Consider the following 21,893-nt stretch of genomic DNA (forward strand, 5'->3'; position numbering starts at 1 on the left):
CCCTCCCCACTTTGGAAGTTTTATAGCTCCCGCTGCCTTAAGAAAGTTCAAAATATTCTTAAAGATCCATCTCATCCTGGGCACCCTTTTTTTTTTTTGAACTATTACCATTTGGCAGCCGGTACAGGATAATAAAAACAAGGACAAATAGGCCGAAAAATGGCTTCTATCCCAGGGCAGTTAAGTATATTGAATTCTATTGTACAGCGCAATATTAATGCAGTATCAGGGGTTTTCCATTCAATTGTATAGAATGCGAAGGATGTGCGTTTGTGTTTTACTTTTATAGTTATAATGTGCACTGAAGATGGCATTTAATTCCGTTGTACAAGGTGCAATAACAATAAAGTAAACTAACTAACTGACGCATTTACGGTGGGTGTGCTGGCAGCCTTGTGGAAAAGTCAAGCGCACAGGCACCCTCTCCGTATGTAGATCTGACCTCCAGCATCTGCAGCGGGGTGCGTGCTCCCCAGTGGTGGGATTCAACCGGTGTAACAACCGGTTCACTGAGCGCGTGCTTTGCGCACAGGGTGCATATACTTACCTTCTCCTGCAGCCCTGGTGAGTAAAACACTGAGGCATGACAATCTGCTCTGCCACGCCTATCAGCTGGGCTTCAAACAAAGGAAATATAGGTCGGTATAGCGCAGGGAAGGGTGGGTGGGCCCAGCTGATTGTCGGAGCAAACCGGTTTGCTCTTCAGCTGATTGTCGGAGCTACTGGCTCGCTCTCAGCTGATTGTCGGAGCTACCAGTTCGCTCTCAGCTAATGAGAGCTGATTGTCGGAGCAAACCGGTTTGCTCTTCAGCTGATTGTCGGAGCTACCGGTTCACTCTCAGATGATTGTCGGAGCTACCGGTTCGTTCTCAGCTGATTGTCAGAGGTACCAATTCGCCCGGACTGGCTGAATCCCACTCCTGGTGCTCCCCAACATCCAGAGAGCTGCCGCCATCACCCCGTGAGTGCAGGCCAGTAAGAGACCCTCCCTCTAACTCAAGGCAAGGCTGCCTCCTGCCTTGCTAGGGGCAGAGGAAGGCTGATTGAGCGAAATAAAGACCACCAGAGGTAACAATACCGTTTTACTAAGTTTATAGATCAATCCAAAATGCTACACATGGCAACTATTCTACCACAAGGTCCACACTTTTTTTGTTTTTGTTTTATTATCAATGGAGTTACAGTAATATTGTAAGGTTTTTTGTGTTTTTTTTCCTCGTTATTATTAAACAAGAAAGATATTCATGTATACAGTTTAAGGAGAGAGAAATCGTGAATGAAATCGGGGATTGGCTTCACCTCTTATATCTCAGTTTGCGTCAGCTAGCGTTAAAGTCTGGTCGAGGAGGAGAAAAAGAAAAGAAAGAACTCGGAAATAAAAATTATCTTTATATACAAACAGTGCCTCTGAGGGGTTACCGGCCTACGCTCACACACACTGCACACGGTTAAGTTCATCTGCTGATTTAAACCAAAAAAAAAAACTATCTCAGCATAGGATAAATCAGTTTAAATTAAAAGGTGCCCCCCCCCCCCCAAAAAAGGAAAAAAAACAAAACACCATTTCGTTCTTCAGCTTTTCTTTGTGTGAGGAAGTTTGGCTACTCTACCCTTGGCAACTTTTTAAGACTTGTGGACTTCAACTCCCAGAATTCCTCAGCCAAGAATTCTGGGACTTGAAGTCCACAAGTCTTTTAAAAAGTTGCCAAGGGATGGAGAACCCCTGCTCTAAGCCCTCGGAAATCTTAAGTAGCGTTATCACCTACTAGTGTAGTTACAAAAACTAAGGAGTGTTCACTGGGAAGGGGAACGGGGGGCTGGGGGTGGGGGCTGACCCTCAACGAGTCAGGGCCGAAGGTGAGTTTAGTAGCAGCAGCAACAGTGGTCAAAAAACGAAGCTCCCTTTCTTTCCCGGAGCCGTTTGTGTATTTCCCACCTGCTTTCTGCAGGCGGAAAACTCACCAAAAAAAACGGAGATAGAAGCAAAATGGAAGCCAACGATTCTCGTGTCGAGAGCCAAGCGGCCGTTTCAGAGCGGAGGCACTGGGGGGGCCCAAATCCGAACCGGCAAAGGGGGAGGCGACTTCCACTCTTTCCCCGACTTCCACGGGAGCGAAGTGGAGCCCCAGAACAAGGACCGAGGAGGGGGTAGGTGGGTTGCAAGCTCACAAACACGAGCCGCCCGCGTGTGCGTGTGTATAAAACAGACCCTGATGAAACGGTGTTGTTGAAATCTCAGCTTTCGTTCGGGAGCAGGAGGTTTTCCCCCCCGGGAAGTGGGGGGGGGGAAGGAGTTGCCTTAAGAAGCCTCCACACCCACTGAGTTGCATAGAAGTTATTTCATGACGGAGAACGAAGCGCTGGACAGACAGAGAGAAAGAGACCCGGGGGGGGAGAACGGGAAACACACACACAAACATTGGGGAGCGGGGCATGTGAGTCCCGTTTCCAAAAGTTAAACCATGCAAGCCCCTACTTGGATGGAGTGGGGAAACCTTTCGTTCGCTCTCTGGCAAGAAGAGTTGGAACTTTTTTTTTTTTTTTTTTTAGTTAAAAAGAGCCGCGGCGGTTTTGAGTGGCGGCGGTTTTGGTTTTCCTTTTGTTCCTCTCGAGTGGAATCTTTTTAAAAAGCTGTCACTGTAAAAAAAAAAAAAAAAACCCAAAAAAAGCACTCGTTTGTAAACTGGGTTAAGTTAGAAGACGGCGGTCGATTCTTCGTACCTAAGCGCCTGCGGAATGGAGCGGATCGTTGTTCCTTCTCTGGGAAAAAGAGGGGGGAAAAAGCATCCATCTACAGCTACACCCCCCCTGGTTAAATAATCAGTAGTTTGAAGATCCCTCGTCTCGTTACAAGCAGCGTGTCCGGCTTGGGTCTCCGGCCTGTGGGGGAAAAAATTCTGCTGCGCCGCGATGTGTTTCGGGAGTCCTATATACATCTGGTCCTTTCTCCTGCAGGCAGGCAGCCAAGACAAGCTCTGGAAGGCAGAAGGTCTCTCAGGGGAGGCCCTGGGAGCAGCCCCCACCCCCACCGAGGTCGCTGTCCAGCTTCTTCAGCACGTCTCTTTCCCTTGGACGCCGGTCACTGTCTTTATAGAGCTCAGCGTTCGGTTGAACCAGGTTTTGCGCGAGGCCTGCACCTCATTCAGCGCCTGTCCCAGGTCGTGCTCCAGGTCCTGCAAGGGAACAAGATGGGATGAGCATGGCGTTAAAAAAAAAAAAAAGGAATGGGACAACGCCTGCCCTGCCCTGAAAGGGATCTTAGGACTTAGGACCTGGTTACTTACAGGACCGCCTACTACCATCAATAGCCTCCCACCGACCAGTACGCTCCCACAGAGAGGGGCTCCTCCAGGTGCCGTCGGCCAAACAATGTCGGCTGTCGGCCCCTAGGGGGAGAGCCTTCTCTGTGGGGGCACCAACGATCTGGAATGAGCTCCCCCCAGAGATACGGAGGATTCCAGATCTGCGCACCTTCCACCGCGAGCTGAAGACTTTTATTTCATCAAGCTGGCCTCGCCTAAATCTTCTCCCCTTTAAGTGTAAATTTTAAATTTTTACTGTATTTTAAAATATGGGTATTTTAAATTATGGGCATCAATTCAGCCAAATTTATTTAATTTATTTTATTCGATTTTAAATTTTGTATATGTATGTGTTTTATTTCATGGCTGTTCACCGCCCTGAGTCCTTCGGGAGTAGGGCGGTATAGAAATTCAATAACATACATACATACATACATACATACATACATACATACATACATACATAAATAAATAAATAAATAAATAAATAAATAAATAAATAAATAGATCCGTCAATGTAAATCTGAACAGTCTCCTGCTCGGATAGGAGACACTTCCAGATCACCTGTTCAGCGAGGGAATTCATTTATGTAATTTTTAATGTCACCCATCCTTTAGGTGACTTAATAGCTTCAAAACATTAGGTGGTCGGCCTTCTGAGTAATTTAAAAGAGTGTATGGTTTGCCAATTGCATAGTGGCAGATAGGACAGTGCTCCAGAGGGTCAACGTCATTGCCCAGAGGATCAATGGTTGCCCTCTCCCCTCTTTGAAAGAGCTTTATAGCTCCCGCTGCCTTAAGAAAGTTCAAAACATTCTTAAAGATCCATCTCATTCTGGGCACTTTTTTTTTTTTTTTGAACTATTACCATTTGGCAGACGGTACAGGATCATAAAAACAAGGACAAATAGGCCGAAAAACAGCTTCTCTCCCAGGGCAGTAACTATATTGAATTCTACTGTATAAAAAGGTAAAGGTTCCCCTCGCACATATGTGCTAGTCGTTCTCGACTCTAGGGGGCGGTGCTCATCTCCGTTTCAAAGCCGAAGAGCCAGCACTGTCCAAAGACTTCTCTGTGGTTTCATGTGGCCGCCATGACTAAATGCCAAAGGCGCACGGAACTCTGTTACCTTCCCACCAAAGGTAGTTCCTATTTTTCTACTTGCATTTTTTACGTACTTTCGAACTGCTAGGTTGGCAGAAGCTGGGAGCTCACCCCGTTATGCGGCACTAGGGATTCGAACCGCTAAATTGCCGGCCTTTTGATCGACAAGCTCAGCGTCTTAGCCACTGACCCACCGCGTCCCTACTGGCTTAGGAAAGTTCAAAACAGTCTTAAAGATCCATCTCAGCCTTTTTTTTTTTTTTTGAACTGTTACCATCTGGCAGACGGTACAGGACAATATAAAGGACAAATAGGCTGAAAAACAGCTTCTCTCCCAGAGCAGTAACTATGTTGAATTCTACTGCATAGCACAATATTAATGCAGTATCAAGGGGTTTCAATTCAATTGTATAGAATGCGAAGGATGTGCGTTTGTGATTTATTTTTATAGTTATAATGTACACTGAAGACGGCATTTAATTTCGTTGTACGAGGTACAGTGACAATAAAGTTAACAACTAACTGACGCAGCTGCAGTGGGTGTGCTGGGGGCCTCCAGCATCTGCAAAACTTTAGGAGGTTGGCCTTCTGGGTAATTTGAAAGAGGTCCGGAGGGCAAGGGATTTGTAATGGTTTTTGGTTTTTTAGAGTGTAAAAATTTAATTGCAGGCACCCGGGGGAATTTGCTAAGCCAGACCGAGGATGGTCTCCATCAGCCTGCGTTCTCCTGCGGGGCCCCCGCCCCCCAAGATGGCAGAGGGGGAAAAGACTTCAAAACTAGGTGTCCCATTCTGAGAAACTCCGAGCCTTCATTCTCAAAGCCCCAACTAAGGAATTCTGTCGGAAAAGAGAGGTGTGACCCTCACTTGTCTACAATTCCCACGGGGTGGGGGTGGGGGGGAAGAAGTTCTGGCCGAGCATTAGCCCCCCCCTCCTCCCCCGGCTGCCTTCCTCACCTGGATTTTGCATTCGGCCTCCACCAGTTGCAACTTTGTCTGGGCCAGTTCCAATTCCATTTCTCGTAACTGGTTCTTCAGCACCTCCTTCTCCTCGTCGGTGTCTTCGTCGGAACCCTCCCGGGCGACGCTGGCCACCTTCAACCGCCCTTCTTTGTTGAAAAACTCCCGGCAGTGTTCGCAGTCGTCGACTTTTTGCTACGGCCAAGAACGGCGGACAGTGAGGGGTGTGTGTGTGTGTCTCCTCCTACTCTCGTGGATGGGCGGGCTGCTTTCGTGTCCAGCCCAGGGGGGCTGGCAACAGTTGACAAGCCCTCAAACTTGCTTGCCAAACGCCCACCCACCCACCCAGACACACAAACTAACTACAAGGCTGGTCTATTGAGCTCAAAGGTAGCAAGTTGAAAATTTAAGGTCTTTGTGGCCCGCCAGTAGCCAGCAGAGCTGGCAGCAGATTCGGATAGTGAGGAGGTTGGGGAGGAACATGGGCCAGTCCTGGAGTCTGGGGAAGGCTCTGACAAGGCTCTGCGTCGGAGGCAGAGAGGGGGACAGGGCCGTATGCCAGTTATCAGCTGCCTTCGGAGTCAGACATCAGTGAGGCAGAGGAACAGCTGGAGCCTGTTCCCACTGTGCGCATGCGCAGAGTTGCCACATGAAGGGAACAGCTAAAGAACAAGGGTCAACTAGGGAGTAAGGCCACACAGGTGGACGATGAATGGTCCCTCCCAGAGGGAATAAAAGAGGAACTAAAGGGGAGTGGAGTTTGCAGGAGACAATTAGTTCACTTAATTGCTTCGTGACTCTCCTGGCCAAGTTTTGGAAGATATCGGCCTGGCAGCTCTCCAAGCCGGATAAGGTCTGTGACTATAAATTCACCCTTGAAAGACTTTGCTGGATGGGAATGAGAAGAATTTCACAGTAACTTAATAAAAAGGGGGTTTTGTCGGGACCAGGAGTCTGCTTCGTGCTCTTGGGGGAAGCCTAGATCAGAACGCTGTCTCTCTCTCTCTCTGCAACCTGAAATCCCCCACCTTCCTTTAGCGAAGCAGGGACCGAGGGGGTCTTCCAGACAAACAGGATGTTGGAAAGAGTTCAGAAGATGTTCTGGAATCTGTCCCCAAGTCAGGGAATCGGGGACGCTGCCCACCAGGTGATCCTAAGCTCAACCCACCCATCCACCACCTTCTTCTGTGCCTCTACTTACGTGGATTTTCTCAATTTCAGCTTTATTGGCTATCTGCTGCTTCTCCAGCCTCTCACTCAGTTGGGAACAGATCTGCAAGGCAAACCCGAGTGGTGAACAGAGCCTCCCAGGCCCAGGTAGAGTCCTCTCATCCTTCGCCCAGATTCCCATGTTGGCCAGTTTTCCTGGCTGGACGTTGCCACCAAAATCTCTCTTGGGCTTCAAAATAGAGCCTTGGTACTACAGTGGTTTAAAGCACCCTGTTATTAACACAGCTGCCTGCAATTTACTGCTGGTTCGAATCTCTCCAAGGCTCAAGGTTGACTCAGCCTTCCATCCTTTCTAAGGTAGGTGAAATGAGGACGCAGTTTGTGGGGGCAATAAGCTGACTTTGTATAAATATACAAAAGGATGAAGGCTATTGCTTAACGCACTGTAAGCCGCCCTGAGTCTCCGGAGAAGGGCGGCATATAAATCAAATTAAAAAAAAAAAAAAAAAAGCTCTCGTGCCCCATTGAGCGGCAGGGAATTTTGCAACCGCAACGCTGCCTTTTCTTCAGTTGGCCCAAACCTTCTGAAACTGTCTGTGTCAGCATTCTGATGCTGCCATAAAAAGACGAGGCTTGACTTTTCACCTACTTATTTTCTCTGTAGATAATATCCCCTAGGAGATGGGATGGGAGGGGGGGAACATTCCTGTGCGTTGAGGTCAGAAGCTGGGGAGACTGACTTGGAAGATGGCCAATGAGAAGATGAGAATTGGGGAACGGAAAGGGAAGGGTTTGGGGGTCAGAGGGTTAGTATCGGCTACGACGAAGTCGGGGCCAGATCTGTCGTACTCAATAAATGGAATATTTCAGCAAAGATTAATTGTTTGGGAGTGCAATTTATTTGAGATGACATCGAAACCTGACAGTCTGGGCTTTACGTCTTAAATCTCGACAAGCCCAAATAACTGGTTTCTCTTCCTAAGAGAGGATGAAGCTTGTTCTTATTATTATTATTACCCTGTTTCCCCGAAAATACGACCTACCCTGAAAGTAAGTCCTAGCTTGCTTTTTTTACAAGTGCACCCAATATAAGCCCTACCCCCCAAAATAAGCCCTAATTAAGATCCCGCCCACTCCAGAGTGTACGGGTAAAAATTAAGCTAGGATGGGGATGCGGGGGTGGTGGAGCTGCCCTACTTACCTTTGGACAGTTGTAACCAGGCCTCGCACACCTCAATACCTGCTGCGCCGGCCCATTTCTTCCGCAGCCAGCAAGGCTTAACTGAAGGCCTCTGTAGCTGGTAACAAAGCTCCGGATCGACCCGGAGCTCTGTTATCAGCTGCAGAGGCCTTCGTGGAAAGCCTTGCCGGCCGCAGAAGAAGAAGTTCCTGAAGGCCTCTGACAACGAAAAGGAGGCCGAGGGTGACAGGTGCAAGTGAGGTTAGTCAGTGGATGACATCTCCCGAAAATAAGACCTGGTGCCTTTTTTGGTGGCAAAAAAATATATAAAAGACAGGGTTTTATATTCGGGGAAACACGATATTTTTTTTTAAATCAGCGAAGTTCCATCCCTGGAGGCTTTTAAGAAGATATTGGACAGTCGTTTTGTCCGGAATGGGATAGGATCTCCTGTTTGACCAGAGGGTTGGACTGGAAGACTTTCAAGGTGCCTTCCAATTTTGTTATTTTGAGGGCAACCCCCTTGGTGCTTCGAGATGAAACAATAACTCCCCGATGTGGCCACTCTTTGGGTTTTGTGTAAAAAAAAAGAAGGCAAGGTGGTGAAGCTTTTTCTGGCCCAAGAGAGCCTGATCCCAGGGTCGCTTCGGAGCAGCTCCCTCTTGTATACCTGCTTGTAGTCCCCGATGATGGAGCTGTTCTTCTTAATCTCCGACTCGGCCTTGTCCAGTTCCCTCCGGCACATCTCCTTCAGCTTCAAGAGAAAGACGGAAAGGCTGCTCGTTCATTCATCCCTCTGCCAGGGTCTCTGAGCTCATCCCCCTTTCCTCTCTCTAATCCCAAAAAACCCTCTGATGGGGGGGACACAAGTCACAAGGGAAGGAAGCAGAGAAGCCAGTCCTGTCAACCTGGAGAGCTTGGGGCAAGGATTTATGACACATCCAGGGAGGAGGGGGAAAACAGGGTCGTAGTGGGGCCGTAAATTACGTGGGGCAGAGCTGACTCCACTTGGATAAGTGCCGACATGTTGCTCCTAATAAATAACTGGATTTCTTTAGCTCCACTTGGATAAGTGCTGACATGTTGCTCCTAATAAATAACTGGATTTCTTTTGAAATCTGGCTCGAGGCTCATGAATTAATTAGGGCGTCTGTTGGAACCCTCACAGCCCCTTCTGGGACACTACTGCTCTCTTTCTAACAGGGATGGGGGAATGTGGTTGTGGGGATGAATAACTACAAGAGAACCAGACCAGACCAGAGATGATGGTGAAGGAAAAAAACCAAGACAACCGATTCTTGGTGTTTCTGTCCTCAGCAAGGGTGCTTATCGGATGTTGGACCCACAAGTGATTTTTTTCCCCCGTAAGATGCAACCAAACTTTCTTGTTTTCTCTGAAGACGTTTCGCTTCTCATCCAAGAAGCTTCTTCAGCTCTGATTGGATGGTGATGAGGCATGGAAGGATTTATATCGATGATGTCATATCATCTATACAACATCCTTTATCTTCAGTCTACAACAGGGGGTCTCCAACCTTGTCAACTTTATGACTTGTGGACTTCAACTCCCAGAATTCCTCAGCCAGCGCATGGAATTCTGGGAGTTGAAGTCCACAAGTCATAAAGTTGACAAGGTTGGAGACCCCTGGTCTACAACACAGTCCTTTCATCAGTTCCAAGAAGGCTCCACGCCCATTTGTGCCACTCAGGTGGACCCTGAGGAGACAGATAAACCTCCAAGTGGCCTCAATGACTCTCTGAAAGGATGCAAATGACCAGCTGTCTGCAAGGAATATAAATCCTTCCGTTTTCCACCATTCAGTCAGAACCGAGGAAGCTGCTTGGATGAGCAGGGAAACGTCTTCAAAGAAAAACCAGAAAGTCCAGTTGCCTCTTGAAAAAAGCACCTTTGGGACAACCACGACCTAGAGAACTGAGAATCTATACAGACGTTTAGCTATACAATTTGGGATGGACACCCTTGGAATGGGTGTAGGAGTAGGAATGGATTTCCAGAGGAAACAAAAATTGCAGACTATGGGTACTAGAAGCACCACCCAGGTGACCCTGAGGACACAGAAAAACCTCCAAGTGGCTTCAACGACCCACTAAAACAGGTGTCCCCAACTGGGGGTGCGAGATGATATTCCAGGGGGTGCGAAAACTTGGATTTAGAAGCTTCAAAATTATAGCGCAATACTCTCTACATGGGGCAATGCTCCATGGCAATGCTCTCTACATGGGGCTCCCCCTGGGGTGCACCCGGAGGCTCCAGCTGGTCCAGAATGCGGCCGCGCGGGGGGTTATGGGAGCGACGGGGCACTCCCATGTGACACCTCTCCTGCGCGAGCTGCACTGGCTCCCGGTGGTCTTCCGGGTGCGCTTCAAGGTGTTGGTGACCACCTTTAAAGCGCTCCATGGCTTAGGGCCGGGGTATTTACGAGACCACCTTCTGCCACCAATAGCCTCCCACCGGCCAGTACGCTCGCACAGAGAGGGCCTCCTCAGGGTGCCGTCCGCCAAACAGTGTCGGCTGGCGACCCCCAGGGGGAGAGCCTTCTCTGTGGCGGCACCCGCCCTCTGGAACAACCTCCCCCCAGAGATACGTACAATATCAGACCTCCGGACTTTTCGTCAGGCCCTGAAAACTTATTTATTTCACCTAGCCGGGCTGGCTTGATCCCACAGTTTTGGTTAATTTTAATTGATTTTAATTGGGTTTGTTTTAAATTGCGGCCAAAAATATTTAATTATTTTTAAACTGTTTTTAAATTTTGTATGTTCTGTTTTATTCTGGCTGCTCACCGCCCTGAGGCCTGCTGGAGAAGGGCGGTATACAAATTAAAAAAAAACAAACAAATAATAAAAAAATAAATAGTGCATATGCATAATTATATGCATATAATTATTTACTTTCGTAAGGGGTGTGAGAATATGTCAGAAGCGTTCTAGGGGTGAGGGGTATGGAAAAGGTTGGGAACCTCTTCTCTAAAAGGATGCAAATGACCAGCTGTCTGCTAGGAATATAAATCTTTCCATTCCCCACTGAAGAAGCTTCTTGGATGAGAAGCGAAATGTCTTCAAAGAAAAAGAAAGTCCAGTTTCCTCTTGAAAAAAAGCACCTATAGGACAACAATGACCTTGGATGACTGAGGATCTCCACAGACATCACATGCTGAACTGCAGGAAGGATCGCCTAAAACTAGAACTGCCCATATTCCCTCCTACCTCCTGCCTGCCCTGCTCCCCTCCGGCCCGATCCTGTCCCAACCTGAGCCGATTCCTCCTCCAGCCTTCTCTTTTCATCCTCGGCGTCTATCAGCTTCTGCTTGGTCATCAGGAGCTCCTTGTTCAGCGCATCGGCTTTTTCCTCCGCCTGGAAAGGGAAACACCGACGGCCAAATGACCAGAACGAGAGTTAACAGATTTGAAGAGAGGGGAAAACTTTGCTCGGTTCTTAAGCAGACATTCCACCCAAAAGCGAGCAAGAGGCATATAAATCAAATTTAAAAAAAAAAAAAAGAAGAGGGAAGGGGAACTTTTAAGAATCAAGCTTGAGTTTTGGGGTCCCTGTGATCCAAGGCAAGATTTTAAGATAACGGAGAGTAGCGTTAGGAGTGGGGTGGGGTGGCCTAGAGGTGGAGCTCTGGCCTCACAATCAGGAGGCTGTGAGTTCGATCCTCAGTAGAGGCAGATATTTCTTTCTCTGGGCACAATGAGATTATATCTGCTGAACAAAACTCCGCATTGGCGACAGGAAGGGCATCCGGCCAGTAAAAAGCTCCATTTGGTTGCCCAAGACTCCACCTTGCAAGGGATTACGGGGTCATTAAACGACAAAAGAAGAGCGTAGCGATAGCAGCAGAGTCAATCCTTGGAGAAGGAAAGGAGACTGTGTCTCGGAGTTGCCAAGGTGTCTCTTAGCCCACCATTTTGGCGGGATGGCAAGACGACAGCCCGTTTCCCTGCGGGAAGGCTTCCTGTCTTCTTGCAGCTTTTCTGCCCCCAGGAAACAAGCTACAACACTGTCGCAATGACCCGAAATCCGAAAGCTCCGGTGTTCTGTGGGCGTTATGAGGATGACAAAGACACTAAGCTTAATCTTGGCCAAGAGCAGAGTAGCAGTTGGAGTTCTTATGTATCAGAATTATAAAGCAGGATTTTTTTTTCTGCTCTTCCAGGCCAGGAATGCTTCTAACCCTTCCCAAGACTTTTTGTTCCTGTTTGGGGAAGTTTTGGCCTCTGTGGGAGGACTGATCCTCTTCCATTTTGGGCATGCTGATGGCATGTCCTTGGCAGCATTGAAGCTTCCGGCTTAATATGGCTTCCAAGGCCGAGTCGGGGGATTTTCTGGAACGCTGACAGTCCTGGCACACCACAAAGACAGAGCTGGCTAAGAGAGTGTTGTGGCCAGCAGAGCTGGCAGCAGATTCAGACAGTGAGGAGTATGGGGAGGAACGTGGGCCAGTCCTGGAGTCTGGGGAAGGCTCGGATGAGGGCTCTGCGTCAGAGGCAGAGATGGGGCCAGGACCATCTGGGAGTTCTTTGCTGCCTCCGGAGTCTCCGGAGTCTGACACTAGGGAGGCAGAAGAACAGCGGGAGCCTGTTTCCAGTGTGCGCATTCGCAGAGCTGCCAGGAGACAGGAACAATTAAGGAAACAGGGTCGACTTGGGAGTAAGGCTTGGAGATGATTGGCCCCTCCCATAAGACATAAAAGAGAAGCGAATGGGAAGTGAGGTTTTGCAGGAAGCAATTAATTCATCTGGCCGATTCAAGATTTGAAAATTCTGTTTGTGACTCAGTGCCAAGTTTGGCCTTGCCCTGTGTCTGGAAATTAGCTCTTTGGCAGCGTTCCATGTGAGATAAGGTGGGTGTTGATAAACCTTCCTCTGAAAGGCTGTTTATCAAGCCTTGTGGACTGTAAATGAAAGTAATTTACAGCCATATGAATTAAAGAGGTTTGCCGGGACTAAGTTTGTGCTGATTAATTTCTAAAGAAGCCTAGGTCAGAACAGAGAGTGCAAGGATTTAAGGAGGTGGCCCCGGAAGAGCTGAGCCTATTCCAAGGACCTCCTGCCAAATTGGTGGAAAGTTTTCAAAGAAAATGGATTGTCAACCAAGGACGCTTCACCTTGGAAGCTTTCCTTTCGCACTGTCATGCACCCTGGCGGGAGCCTGAATCTGTGGGGGAAGACGAGCTGGAACCTGAGCCAATAAGAGATTGAGGGGGTGGCTTTGTTGTCTTTGGAAGAAAATGGGGACGGCCAGGGACTTTCAGGTTTAGGCCAGATTGTAGGCAGGGAGGAACAAAGTCAGGGTGAACATGAGGGACAGCTCAGTCGAGGAGCAAGGACCAACCCCTCCTGATCCAAGGGCTTGGAGAGTGGAGAGAAGGTGTGAACAGCGCAATCTGAGCAGGCTACTCGGGAGGAAAGAGCCTCGCCAATCTTCACAAGGCACACCTGGGGAATGAGACTTAAGGAGACGCTGTGGGGAGGGGCATTTGTCAGGAATAAACAACGTTTGAACTTTCCAAAGAGTCTTTGCATTCCTTCTGGCGTTCTGAATTTTTTGCTTCTTGATTTGTCCTTGATTGACCAAATAAATTTGGATTTATTGCTGTGCAGCCTTGGCGCAGACAGCGCTGGGCTGGACTAATTGCAGCCAGAGGCTGCTTGAGGTTTGTGCAGGACTCTGCTCTGGGACTTGCCAGAAACATGGGAGTGTTTGGGGAAGATTGGAGCAATAAAGGGGCAGTTTGAACTGCCAGCTGTTTGTGTTATCTCGGTGCCGTGCCCTGGGTCATCACATGCACTTATGTGTGCAAGTCTCAGAGGCAGCCGGAGACGTACCTTGGGTAAGGCAGAAGGAGGAAGAAGAAGAGAAGGAGAAGAGGAAGGAGGATGAGAAGTGGAGAATGGAACAACAGAATAAAAGGAAAATAAATGACTGGATAAAAACACATGAGCTGGAAGATGCTCAGGAATATTTCGCTTCTCGAACAAGCAGAGTACTAAAAATGTTGACCACGCAGGAGGGAGAGGAGAGAAAGTCTTACGTTGTCCAAGTCCTTCCGCAGGGCGATCTTGCTGGTCACCAGCTCGTGGGCCAGGTCGTCGTTCTCCTGCTCCAGCCTCATGTTGGCTTCCTGCAAGCGTCGGTTTTCTCTCTGCAAGGATGCCAAAAGGGGGCAGGCATGAACCCCGACCCGATGCCACCCACATTCTTCTGGAATGAACAGTCATAATAAATACAGTAAATGAATTCAGATTCCTGGCTCAAATTAAGATGTTGCCAAGCCAGTAGTCCCTCAGGGTTGGGTCCATCCCTGCTTTCATGACACAAGGAGATCAATTAAAACACTTAAAAGCAGCTGAAAACAGCCCTGGCAACCCAGGTGTGTGGGAAGGGAGACCAAATTTGCAAAAATGGCTCTGGGTGGTTCAGGTTTTAGAGCAGTGGTGGGATTCTACTGGTTCAGACCGGTTCAAGCGAACCGGTAGCTCTGACGATCAGCTGGGAACGAACCGGTTCACTCTGACGATCAACTGGGAACAAACCGGTTCGCTCCGATGATCAGCTGAGAACGAACCGGTTCACTCTGATGATCAGCTAGGAGCGAACCAGTTCGCCTCGCCGATCAGCAGGGCCCACCCACCCGCCCTATTTTCCTACATTTATTTATTTATTTATTTATTTATTTATTTATTTATTTATTTATTTATTTATTTATTTATTTATTTTTGAATTTGTATACCGCCCTTCTCCCTAAGGACTCAGGGCGGTGTACAGCCACATAAAAACATAGAGTACAAATATTAAAATACCATTAAAAGATATATATATAAATTTGGCCCATAATTAAAAACAGTAACAAACCAATTAAAACATTTAAAAAGTGTTAGGCCAGCCCGGCTTGCTGGAAAAAGAAAGTTTTAAGGGCACGGCAGAAGGCACCGAGGTCTTGGATTCTCCTTATCTCTGGGGGCAACTGATTCCAGAGGGTGGGTGCCCCCACAGAGAAGGCCCTCCCCCTGGGGCTCACCAGCCTGCATTGTTTGGCTGATGGCACCCTGAGGAGGCCGTCTCTGTGGGAGCGCACGGGTCGATGGGAGGCTATCGGTAGCAGCAGGCGGTCTCGCAGATAGCTAGGCCCTATGCCATGGAGCGCTTTAAAGGTGATAACCAACACCTTTCCTCAGCTGATGTGCGCGACAGAGCCGATTGCTGCACGAAATCAGCTATGTTACTCCTCCGAAGAAACCCAGAATTGAAGATTTGTTTAAACTGCGCACGCTCGCGCAGCGAAGCATGCAATCACCGAACCTGGTTGGTAAGCCGGGAGGATCCCACCACTGTTTTAGAGGCCATTTAAGTGAGGCCCAACTCATGTTTGCACGGAAGGAAGAGGAAAAAAAATGCAAGGCCAGAAAGAGAAGAGGAGAAGAGATAACCAGGGAATTGCCAAATGATTCAGGGTCAAAATCTTGATCTTTTTTTGTTGTTGTTGCCAAGAAATTGGTTTATTTTGCGAGGGGGATAAGACTCAGTCTAGATCCAGTTTCCTGTCTTTGTGCTACCCTTTGTCTAGTTCTACACACAGGGGGGGTGTGAGTCGGAAGCAGGAGAGCCTCACCTCGAACCTTTCGATGGGATCTTCCTGCTGAGCCTGCTGCTCCCGCATCGTATGATATTCTCGCTCGTATTTCTTCAACTTCTTTTGGCTAATCTTAAAAAAGACAAAAAATACATATTAGAGCTCCGTCAACAGAATAATGAATAGAATAGAATAGAATAGAATAGAATAGAATAGAATAGAATAGAATAGAATAGAATAGAATAGAATAGAATAGAATAGAATAGAATAGAATAGAATAGAATAGAATAGAATAGAATAGAATATGGTAGGATAGGATAGGATAGGACAGGACAGGACAGGACAGGACAGGACAGGACAGGACAGGACAGGACAGGACAGGACAGGACAGGGAATAGAATAGGAGAAGAATACAGAATAGAATAGAATAGAAATTGGAAAAGTAATAGAAATAGAAATCAGAATAGAATAGAAAAGACATCGGAATAGAACAGAACAGAACAGAATTACAGAATAGAATAGAATAGAATAGAATAGAATAGAATAGAATAGAATAGAATAGAATAGAATAGAATAGAATATTCATTCATTCATTCATTCATTCATTCATTCATTCATTCATTCATTCATTCATTTTATATGCCGCCCCTCTTCGAAGACCCAGGACGGCTCACAATACACTCAAAAAAATCACTATAAAAACACTTAAAAATTAAAAACATTAAAAACTCATTCACATCATTCATGGACAGATCTCGTCAGATCGCAAAGCAAGATCAACGGCCCCAGGCCTGCCGGAAAAGCCAGGTTTTCACCGCTTTTTGGAAGGCCAATAGGGTGGGGATGGTCCGGACCTCAGGAGGTAACTGGTTCCAGAGAGCTGGGGCAGCCACAGAGAAGGCCCTCCTCCGCAGGCCTGCCAGCCGGCATTGTTTAGCTGACGGGACCCGGAGGAGACCAACTCTGTGGGATCTTACCAGTCGCTGGGAGCTATGTGGTAGAAGGCGGTCTTGAAGATACCCTGGCCCTGAGCCATGTAGGGATTTAAAGGTAATAACCAACACCTTGAATTGTGACCGGAGACCAATAGGGAGCCAGTGCAGCTCGTGGAGAATTGGTGTAATGTGGGTGTACCTAGGTGCACCCACGACAGCTCGCGCGGCTGCGTTCTGGACCAACTGTAGTCTCCGAACACTCTTCAAGGGTAGCCCCATGTAGAGCGCGTTGCAGTAATCTAACCGTGAGGTGACAAGGGCACTGGTCACGTCTTAGTTGCAATAATCCTGTTTTTACACAATGCTGGCTGTTTTCTTCCCCTTTTTGCAGGTTCTTCTCCTAAAATCTTTTTGCTTGCTAAAGTTGCTGAAGATTTGAAAAGTTAAGGAGCACCAGGGACTGCCGGATTGGGCAGTCCACTTGGCTGTAAAGATGCCAAAGCTGGGTCAGAAAAAAGGGGTTGTGTGAATTTTGTTAAGCTTCGTCCTGGTGCTCCCTCTAGTGACCCTGAGGCAGAAGAGATACTCGGGAGCATTTGTGTGTGAATGTGTGTATGCGCACACAAAGGGAAAGAGGAAGGAAAGGGGAATTCCTGATTTTGCTCTTCCAGTGTCAGGCAGCCAAAAGGGATAGATCAGATAGACTGACGGACCAGCGTTTTTCAACCGTGGGAACTTTGAAGCCCGGTGGACTTTAACTCCCAGAATTCCCTAGCCATTGTCTTCACGTTGCCAAGGTTGAGAAAGGCCGAGGGGAGAGCCTCACAAGGGAAGGCAAGCAGCTCCCCAGGAGGGAAATTAAGATCACATTAGCGGCTTTTTTTTAAAAAACAGGTCACCAAAAAGAACACTACATCAGAATGAAACGGAAGGGAGGGAGGAAGGAAGGAAGGAAGGAAGGAAGGGAAGGAAGGAGAAAGGGAGGGAGGGAGGGAGGAAGGGAGGGAGGAGAAAGATACCGATAGATAGATAGATAGATAGATAGATAGATAGATAGATAGGAAGGAAGGAAGGAAGGAAGGAAGGAAGGAAGGAAGGAAGGAAGGAGAAAGGAAGGAAGGAAGGAAGGAAGATAGGAAGAAGGAAGGAAGGAAGGAGAAAGATAGGTAGATAGTAAGGAAGAAGGAAGAAGGAAGGAAGGAGAAAGGAAGGAAGGAGAAAAAGGTAGGTAGGAAGGAGAAAGATAGGTATATTAGGAAGGAGGAAGGAAGGAGGAAGAAGGAAGGAAAAAGATAGGTAAGTAGGTAGGTAGGTAGAAAGAAGAAAGAAAAAGAAAGAAAGAAAGGAAGGAAGGAAGGAGATAGGTAGGTAAGTAGATAGGAAGGAAGGAAGGAACAGAAAGAAGGAAAGAAAAAAGAAAGAAAGATAAATAGTAAGTAGGTCGGTGGGAAGGAAAGAGAAAAGGAAGGAAGGAGAAAGGTAGGTAGGTAGATAGGAGGAATTAAGGAAGGAAAGAAAGAAAGAAAGAAAGAAGACAGGTAAGGAGGTAGGTAGGTAGGAAGGAAGGAGAAAAGGAAGGAAGGAAGGAAAGAGAAAGAAAGAAGATAGGTAAGTAGGTAGGAAGGAAGGAAGGAGACCTCGAGAAATCCAGGTGTCCCCAGATGCCCTCCGCCCTCATGTCCCAGTTTCGCATCTGGTCACATTCACACGTATTTTTTTTTTTTAACTGTTTGCAAAGCGGGGCTGTCCCTGCCTTTGTCTCGCCATCTTGGTTCGCTTTTCAGACTTGACCCACGGCAGAGAGATTCAGCCAACTCCTCGGAAGAGACGGGAGACCTCCCCCCCCACCCCCCACCCCCCACGCCCCACCCCTTCCGGCTGGTCCCGCCCAGAGTTACCTTCATGCTACATGCCAGCTCCATCAGTTTCTTGGCGTTCTCCTCCGAGCGGTACCTCTTGGGGAGCTGCACTCGGAAGAATTTTAAAGCCCCCTCAAAGTCGGTCAGCAGCAAGTCCTCCCTGGTGGTCTAGGAACATGCGGGGAGGGTGGGGGGGGAGAGAGAGAGAGAGAGAGAGAGGAGAAATTACTGGTTGGCAAGTCTTTCGGCTCCCCCACCTCGAACCCAGAACAAGGCAAAGATCATCATTTTACAGTCGCTTTTTTTTCAGCTCCGTTGTAACTTTGGTTGCTAAATGAACCTGTCGTAAGTTGAGAAGGAGAGCAGGGAAAATAAAGAAATGACGGGGAAGAAGTGAGACATTTTGGCTTCTTCCTTGGCCTTTGGTCTAGAGCCGTGATGGCGAACCTATGGCACGGGTGCCAGAGGGTGGCACACAGAGCCCTCTCTGTGGGCACGCGCACCATCGCCAGCTGCTCTTCTGGTTTCCGGCGTGCACATGTGCTCTGGCCAACTGGTCTTTGCGGGCACAGGAGCGCCTGAAAATGGCCTGAAAAATGGCCAAAAAAACAGGCCATTTTGGGGGGCATTTTCCAGGCCACCATCCGGCTATTTTCCAGGCCATTTTTCAGGCCGATTTTTTGGGGTGGGTTTCAGGCTGTTTTTCAGGTCAAAAATGACCCGAAAAACGGCCTGAAAATGCCCCCAAAATGGCTTTTTTGGGGCCATTTTCCAGGCCACTTTGCAGCCATTTTCCAGGCCATCTTCTGGCCATTTTCAGGCCGTTTTTTGGGGGCGGGTTTCAGGCTGTTTTTCAGGTCAAAAATGGCCCGAAAAACGGCCTGAAAATGGCCCCAAAAATGGCTTTTTTTTGTCCCATTTTCCAGGCCATCTTCTGGCTGTTTTCCAGACCGTTTTCAGGCCAGTTTTTTGAGCCGTTTTCAGGCTGTTTTGCGAGCCAAAAACGGCACAAGAAACAGCCTGAAAACGGCCTGAAAATGCCCCAAAAAAACAGCCAAAAACAGCCAAAAACCAGGCATGTGCACGCTGGCTAGCTGGTCTTCGGGTTCCTGGCGCTCTGGCGCACACACATGCACACGTGTTCCAGTTTGGGCACTCGATGCCGAAAAGGTTCGCCATCACTGGTCTAGAGGATAAAACTCTTGCACAAAATTTGTGAGCCAATTTAGTGCGCGAGAACCTCGGCCTCCCCCAACCCGTTTCCTGATTCGGTTTGGGACTCCCAAGCCTTTCCTGCAACCCACAGGTTAAGGAGGACCCGGAGCAACGGGAGGAAGATCCCAGGAATATCAGCAAGCCCATGCTTCCCAACCCTCCCTCCCCCCTTGTTGGTAGCTCCTTGGACTTGAGGCTGAAACGATTTCCAATCCCCAAGGAATTCAAATCCCAGCTGTCTCAGTTCGGCCTGCCTTGCGGCTGAAGAGCCTGGCAGGAATGATACGACTTGGCCCGGAAATGGTAATACTCACTTTTAACAACCCAAGTGCGACGTTAAAAATAACACTGATGCCCTGTAAAAGAAAAGGGGGAAAAAAACCCTAAATGTCCACAGGTTTAACAGATGAATAGAGTTAGAAGGGACCTTGTAAGTCATATAGTCCCCAGGCCAAGCAGCCAAGAAGGAAGGACAGGAAGGAAGGAAGAAAGGAAGAAAGGAAGGTAGGAAGGAAGGAGGGAGGGAGGAAGGAAGGTAGGTAAGTAGGTAGGTAGGAAGGAAGGAAGGAGAAAGATAGGAAGGAAGGAGAAAGATAGGTAAGAAGGAAGGAAAGAGAAAGATAGGAAGGAAGGAGGAAGGAAAGAAAGATAAGAAGGAAGGAAAAGGAAGGAAGGAGAAAGGTAGGTAGGAGGAAGGAAGGAAGGAAAGAAGGTAAGTATGTAAGTAGGTAGGTAGGAAGGAAGGGGAAAAGGAGGGAAGGAGGAAGGAAGGAAAGAAAGATAGGAAGGAAGGAAGGGGAAGGGTAGGTAGGAAGGAAGGAAGGAAGAAAAGAGAAAAAGAAAAAAGAAAGTTAGGAAAGAAACAAAGTAAGTATGTAAGTAGGTAGGTAGGAAGGAAGGAGAAAAGGAAGGAAGGAAGAGGAAGAAAAGAAAGATAGGAAGGAAAGAAAGAAAAAAAAAGAAAGAAAGAAGATAAGTAAGTAAGTAGGTTGGTACCCCGTGTTTCCCCGAAAATAAGACCCTGTCTTATATTTTTTTGAACCCTGAAATAAGCGCTTGGCCTTATTGCCATGCGCTCAAAAGCCCGATTGGGCTTATTATCAGGGGAGGTCTTATTTTAGGGGAAACTGGGTAGGAAGGAAGGAGAAAAGGAAGGAAGGAAGGAAGGAAGGAAGGAAGGAAGGAAGGAAAGAAAGAAAGAAAGAAAGAAAGAAAGAATAGAAAAAGAAAGAAAGATGGTAAGTATGTAAGTAGGTAGGTAGGTAGGAAGGAGAAAAGGAAGGAAGCAGGAATGAAAGAAAGATAGGAAGGAAAGGAAAGGAAAGAAAGAAGATAAGGACGGAGGGAGGCAGGGAGGAAGAAAGGAAGGAAGGAGGAAGGAAAGAAAGATAGGAAAGAAAGGAAAGAGAAAGAAGATAAGTAGGTAGATAGGAAGGGAGGGAGGAAGGAAGGAAGGAGAAAAGGAAGGAGGGAAGGAAAGAGAAAAGGAAGGGGAAGGAAGGAAGGAGAAAAGGAAGGAAGGGAGGAAAGAAGGAAGGGAGGGAGGGAGGAGAAAGATAGGTAGATAGATAGGAGGAAGGAAGGAAAGAGAAAGAAAGAAAGAAAGAAAGAAAGAAAGAAGATAAGTAAGTAGGTTGGTAGGTGGAGGAAGGAGAAAAGGAAGGAAGGAAGGAAGGAAAGGAAGGAAACTTCAACCAGGGCTGGTGAAACAGACCTCCTTGAGTGATCCAGATGTCCCCAGATGCCCTCCGCCCTCCTTTCCCAGTTCCGCATCTGGTCACAAGCACGAAACCCTTCCCAGGCACCCGGGAGGGAGGGGGAGGTTTCGGAGCCGGGGCCAGCTTCGGCGGAGTTTGGTGGGTGGGCACACGTACCTCACACAGCAGCAGGTCGATGATGTGGAAGACCATGTAGAGAGGGAATTTTGCAGTAAAAAGGGTGAGGAACCATTGGGAGGCATACATGTGAGCTTCTAAATTGATATCTAGGAAGTGGCTGTAGAGATCGGGGATGTTCTCCTGAAACAGAAAGAGGGAAGACACTGTGAAACCGACCCGATACTGAAATACGGGAAGACCTCGACTTATGGCCGCAATGGAGCCCAACATTTCTGTTGCTAACTCAGGAGTCGGCAACACGGGGCTCTGGAGCCACCTGTGGCTCTTTCATCCCTCTGCTGCGGCTCCGTCGCTCAAAATACACGTCACAACCGCCAATGTGCGACACGTAATTTATTGAGCTTTTCGACCCACTTTTTTTTTTCTCAGAGTTCAAAATGTTTTTGTTGCACGGAGAAATAAAAATGTGTTTTCTCTGTAGCAGGTCATTGATTTCATAAATGCAACACACTATTGTTTTTTTTAATACGGAGCATAAAGGTAAAAAAAAAAAAAAAAAAGATCTACGCAGTGTTATCTTCATTTTAGAGGTCGAAAGGGTTTTGTGACTCCCGGTGTTTTCTTTTCTGTGGGAAACGGGTCCAAACGGCTCTTTGAGTCCTTGCCGACCCCTGTTGTGCTAACATTTAAGCGGGTTTGCCCCGTTTTACGACCTTCCTTGCCACAAGTTGT

General features: G+C 47.8%; 1 protein-coding gene across 1 annotated transcript; it reads right to left on the reverse strand.

Annotated features, from left to right (window-relative positions):
• Positions 1 to 1,369: 1,369 nt before the first annotated feature.
• LOC139326295 (rab GTPase-activating protein 1-like) lies at positions 1,370 to 21,345 on the reverse strand. The gene is made up of 10 exons (XM_070956455.1): positions 21,198 to 21,345; positions 19,638 to 19,679; positions 18,148 to 18,276; positions 15,354 to 15,446; positions 13,776 to 13,886; positions 10,988 to 11,092; positions 8,387 to 8,470; positions 6,568 to 6,639; positions 5,364 to 5,561; positions 1,370 to 3,173 (listed from the first exon to the last, which is right to left on the reverse strand). Exons 1-10 carry the CDS (start codon positions 21,285 to 21,287, stop codon positions 3,051 to 3,053), a joined length of 1,047 nt encoding a protein of 348 aa, XP_070812556.1. The 5' UTR covers positions 21,288 to 21,345; the 3' UTR covers positions 1,370 to 3,050.
• Between the last annotated feature and the right edge of the window lie 548 nt (positions 21,346 to 21,893).

Source organism: Pituophis catenifer, unplaced genomic scaffold (assembly GCF_029215685.1).
Source record: "Pituophis catenifer annectens isolate HBS135680 unplaced genomic scaffold, rPitCat1.0.hap2 SCAF_35, whole genome shotgun sequence".
In the NCBI taxonomy this organism is placed as follows: domain Eukaryota; kingdom Metazoa; phylum Chordata; class Lepidosauria; order Squamata; family Colubridae; genus Pituophis; species Pituophis catenifer.

Excerpts from the sequence above, each read along its gene's own strand:
- LOC139326295 (XM_070956455.1), bottom strand. The coding sequence starts at position 21,287 with ATGTATGCCTCCCAATGGTTCCTCACCCTTTTTACTGCAAAATTCCCT. Across the intron at positions 11,093-13,775 it reads TGCGGAAGGACTTGGACAAC|GCGGAGGAAAAAGCCGATGC; the intron begins GTAAGACTTTCT and ends TTCCCTTTCCAG. Across the intron at positions 5,562-6,567 it reads CTGAAATTGAGAAAATCCAC|CAAAAAGTCGACGACTGCGA; the intron begins GTAAGTAGAGGC and ends TCTTGGCCGTAG.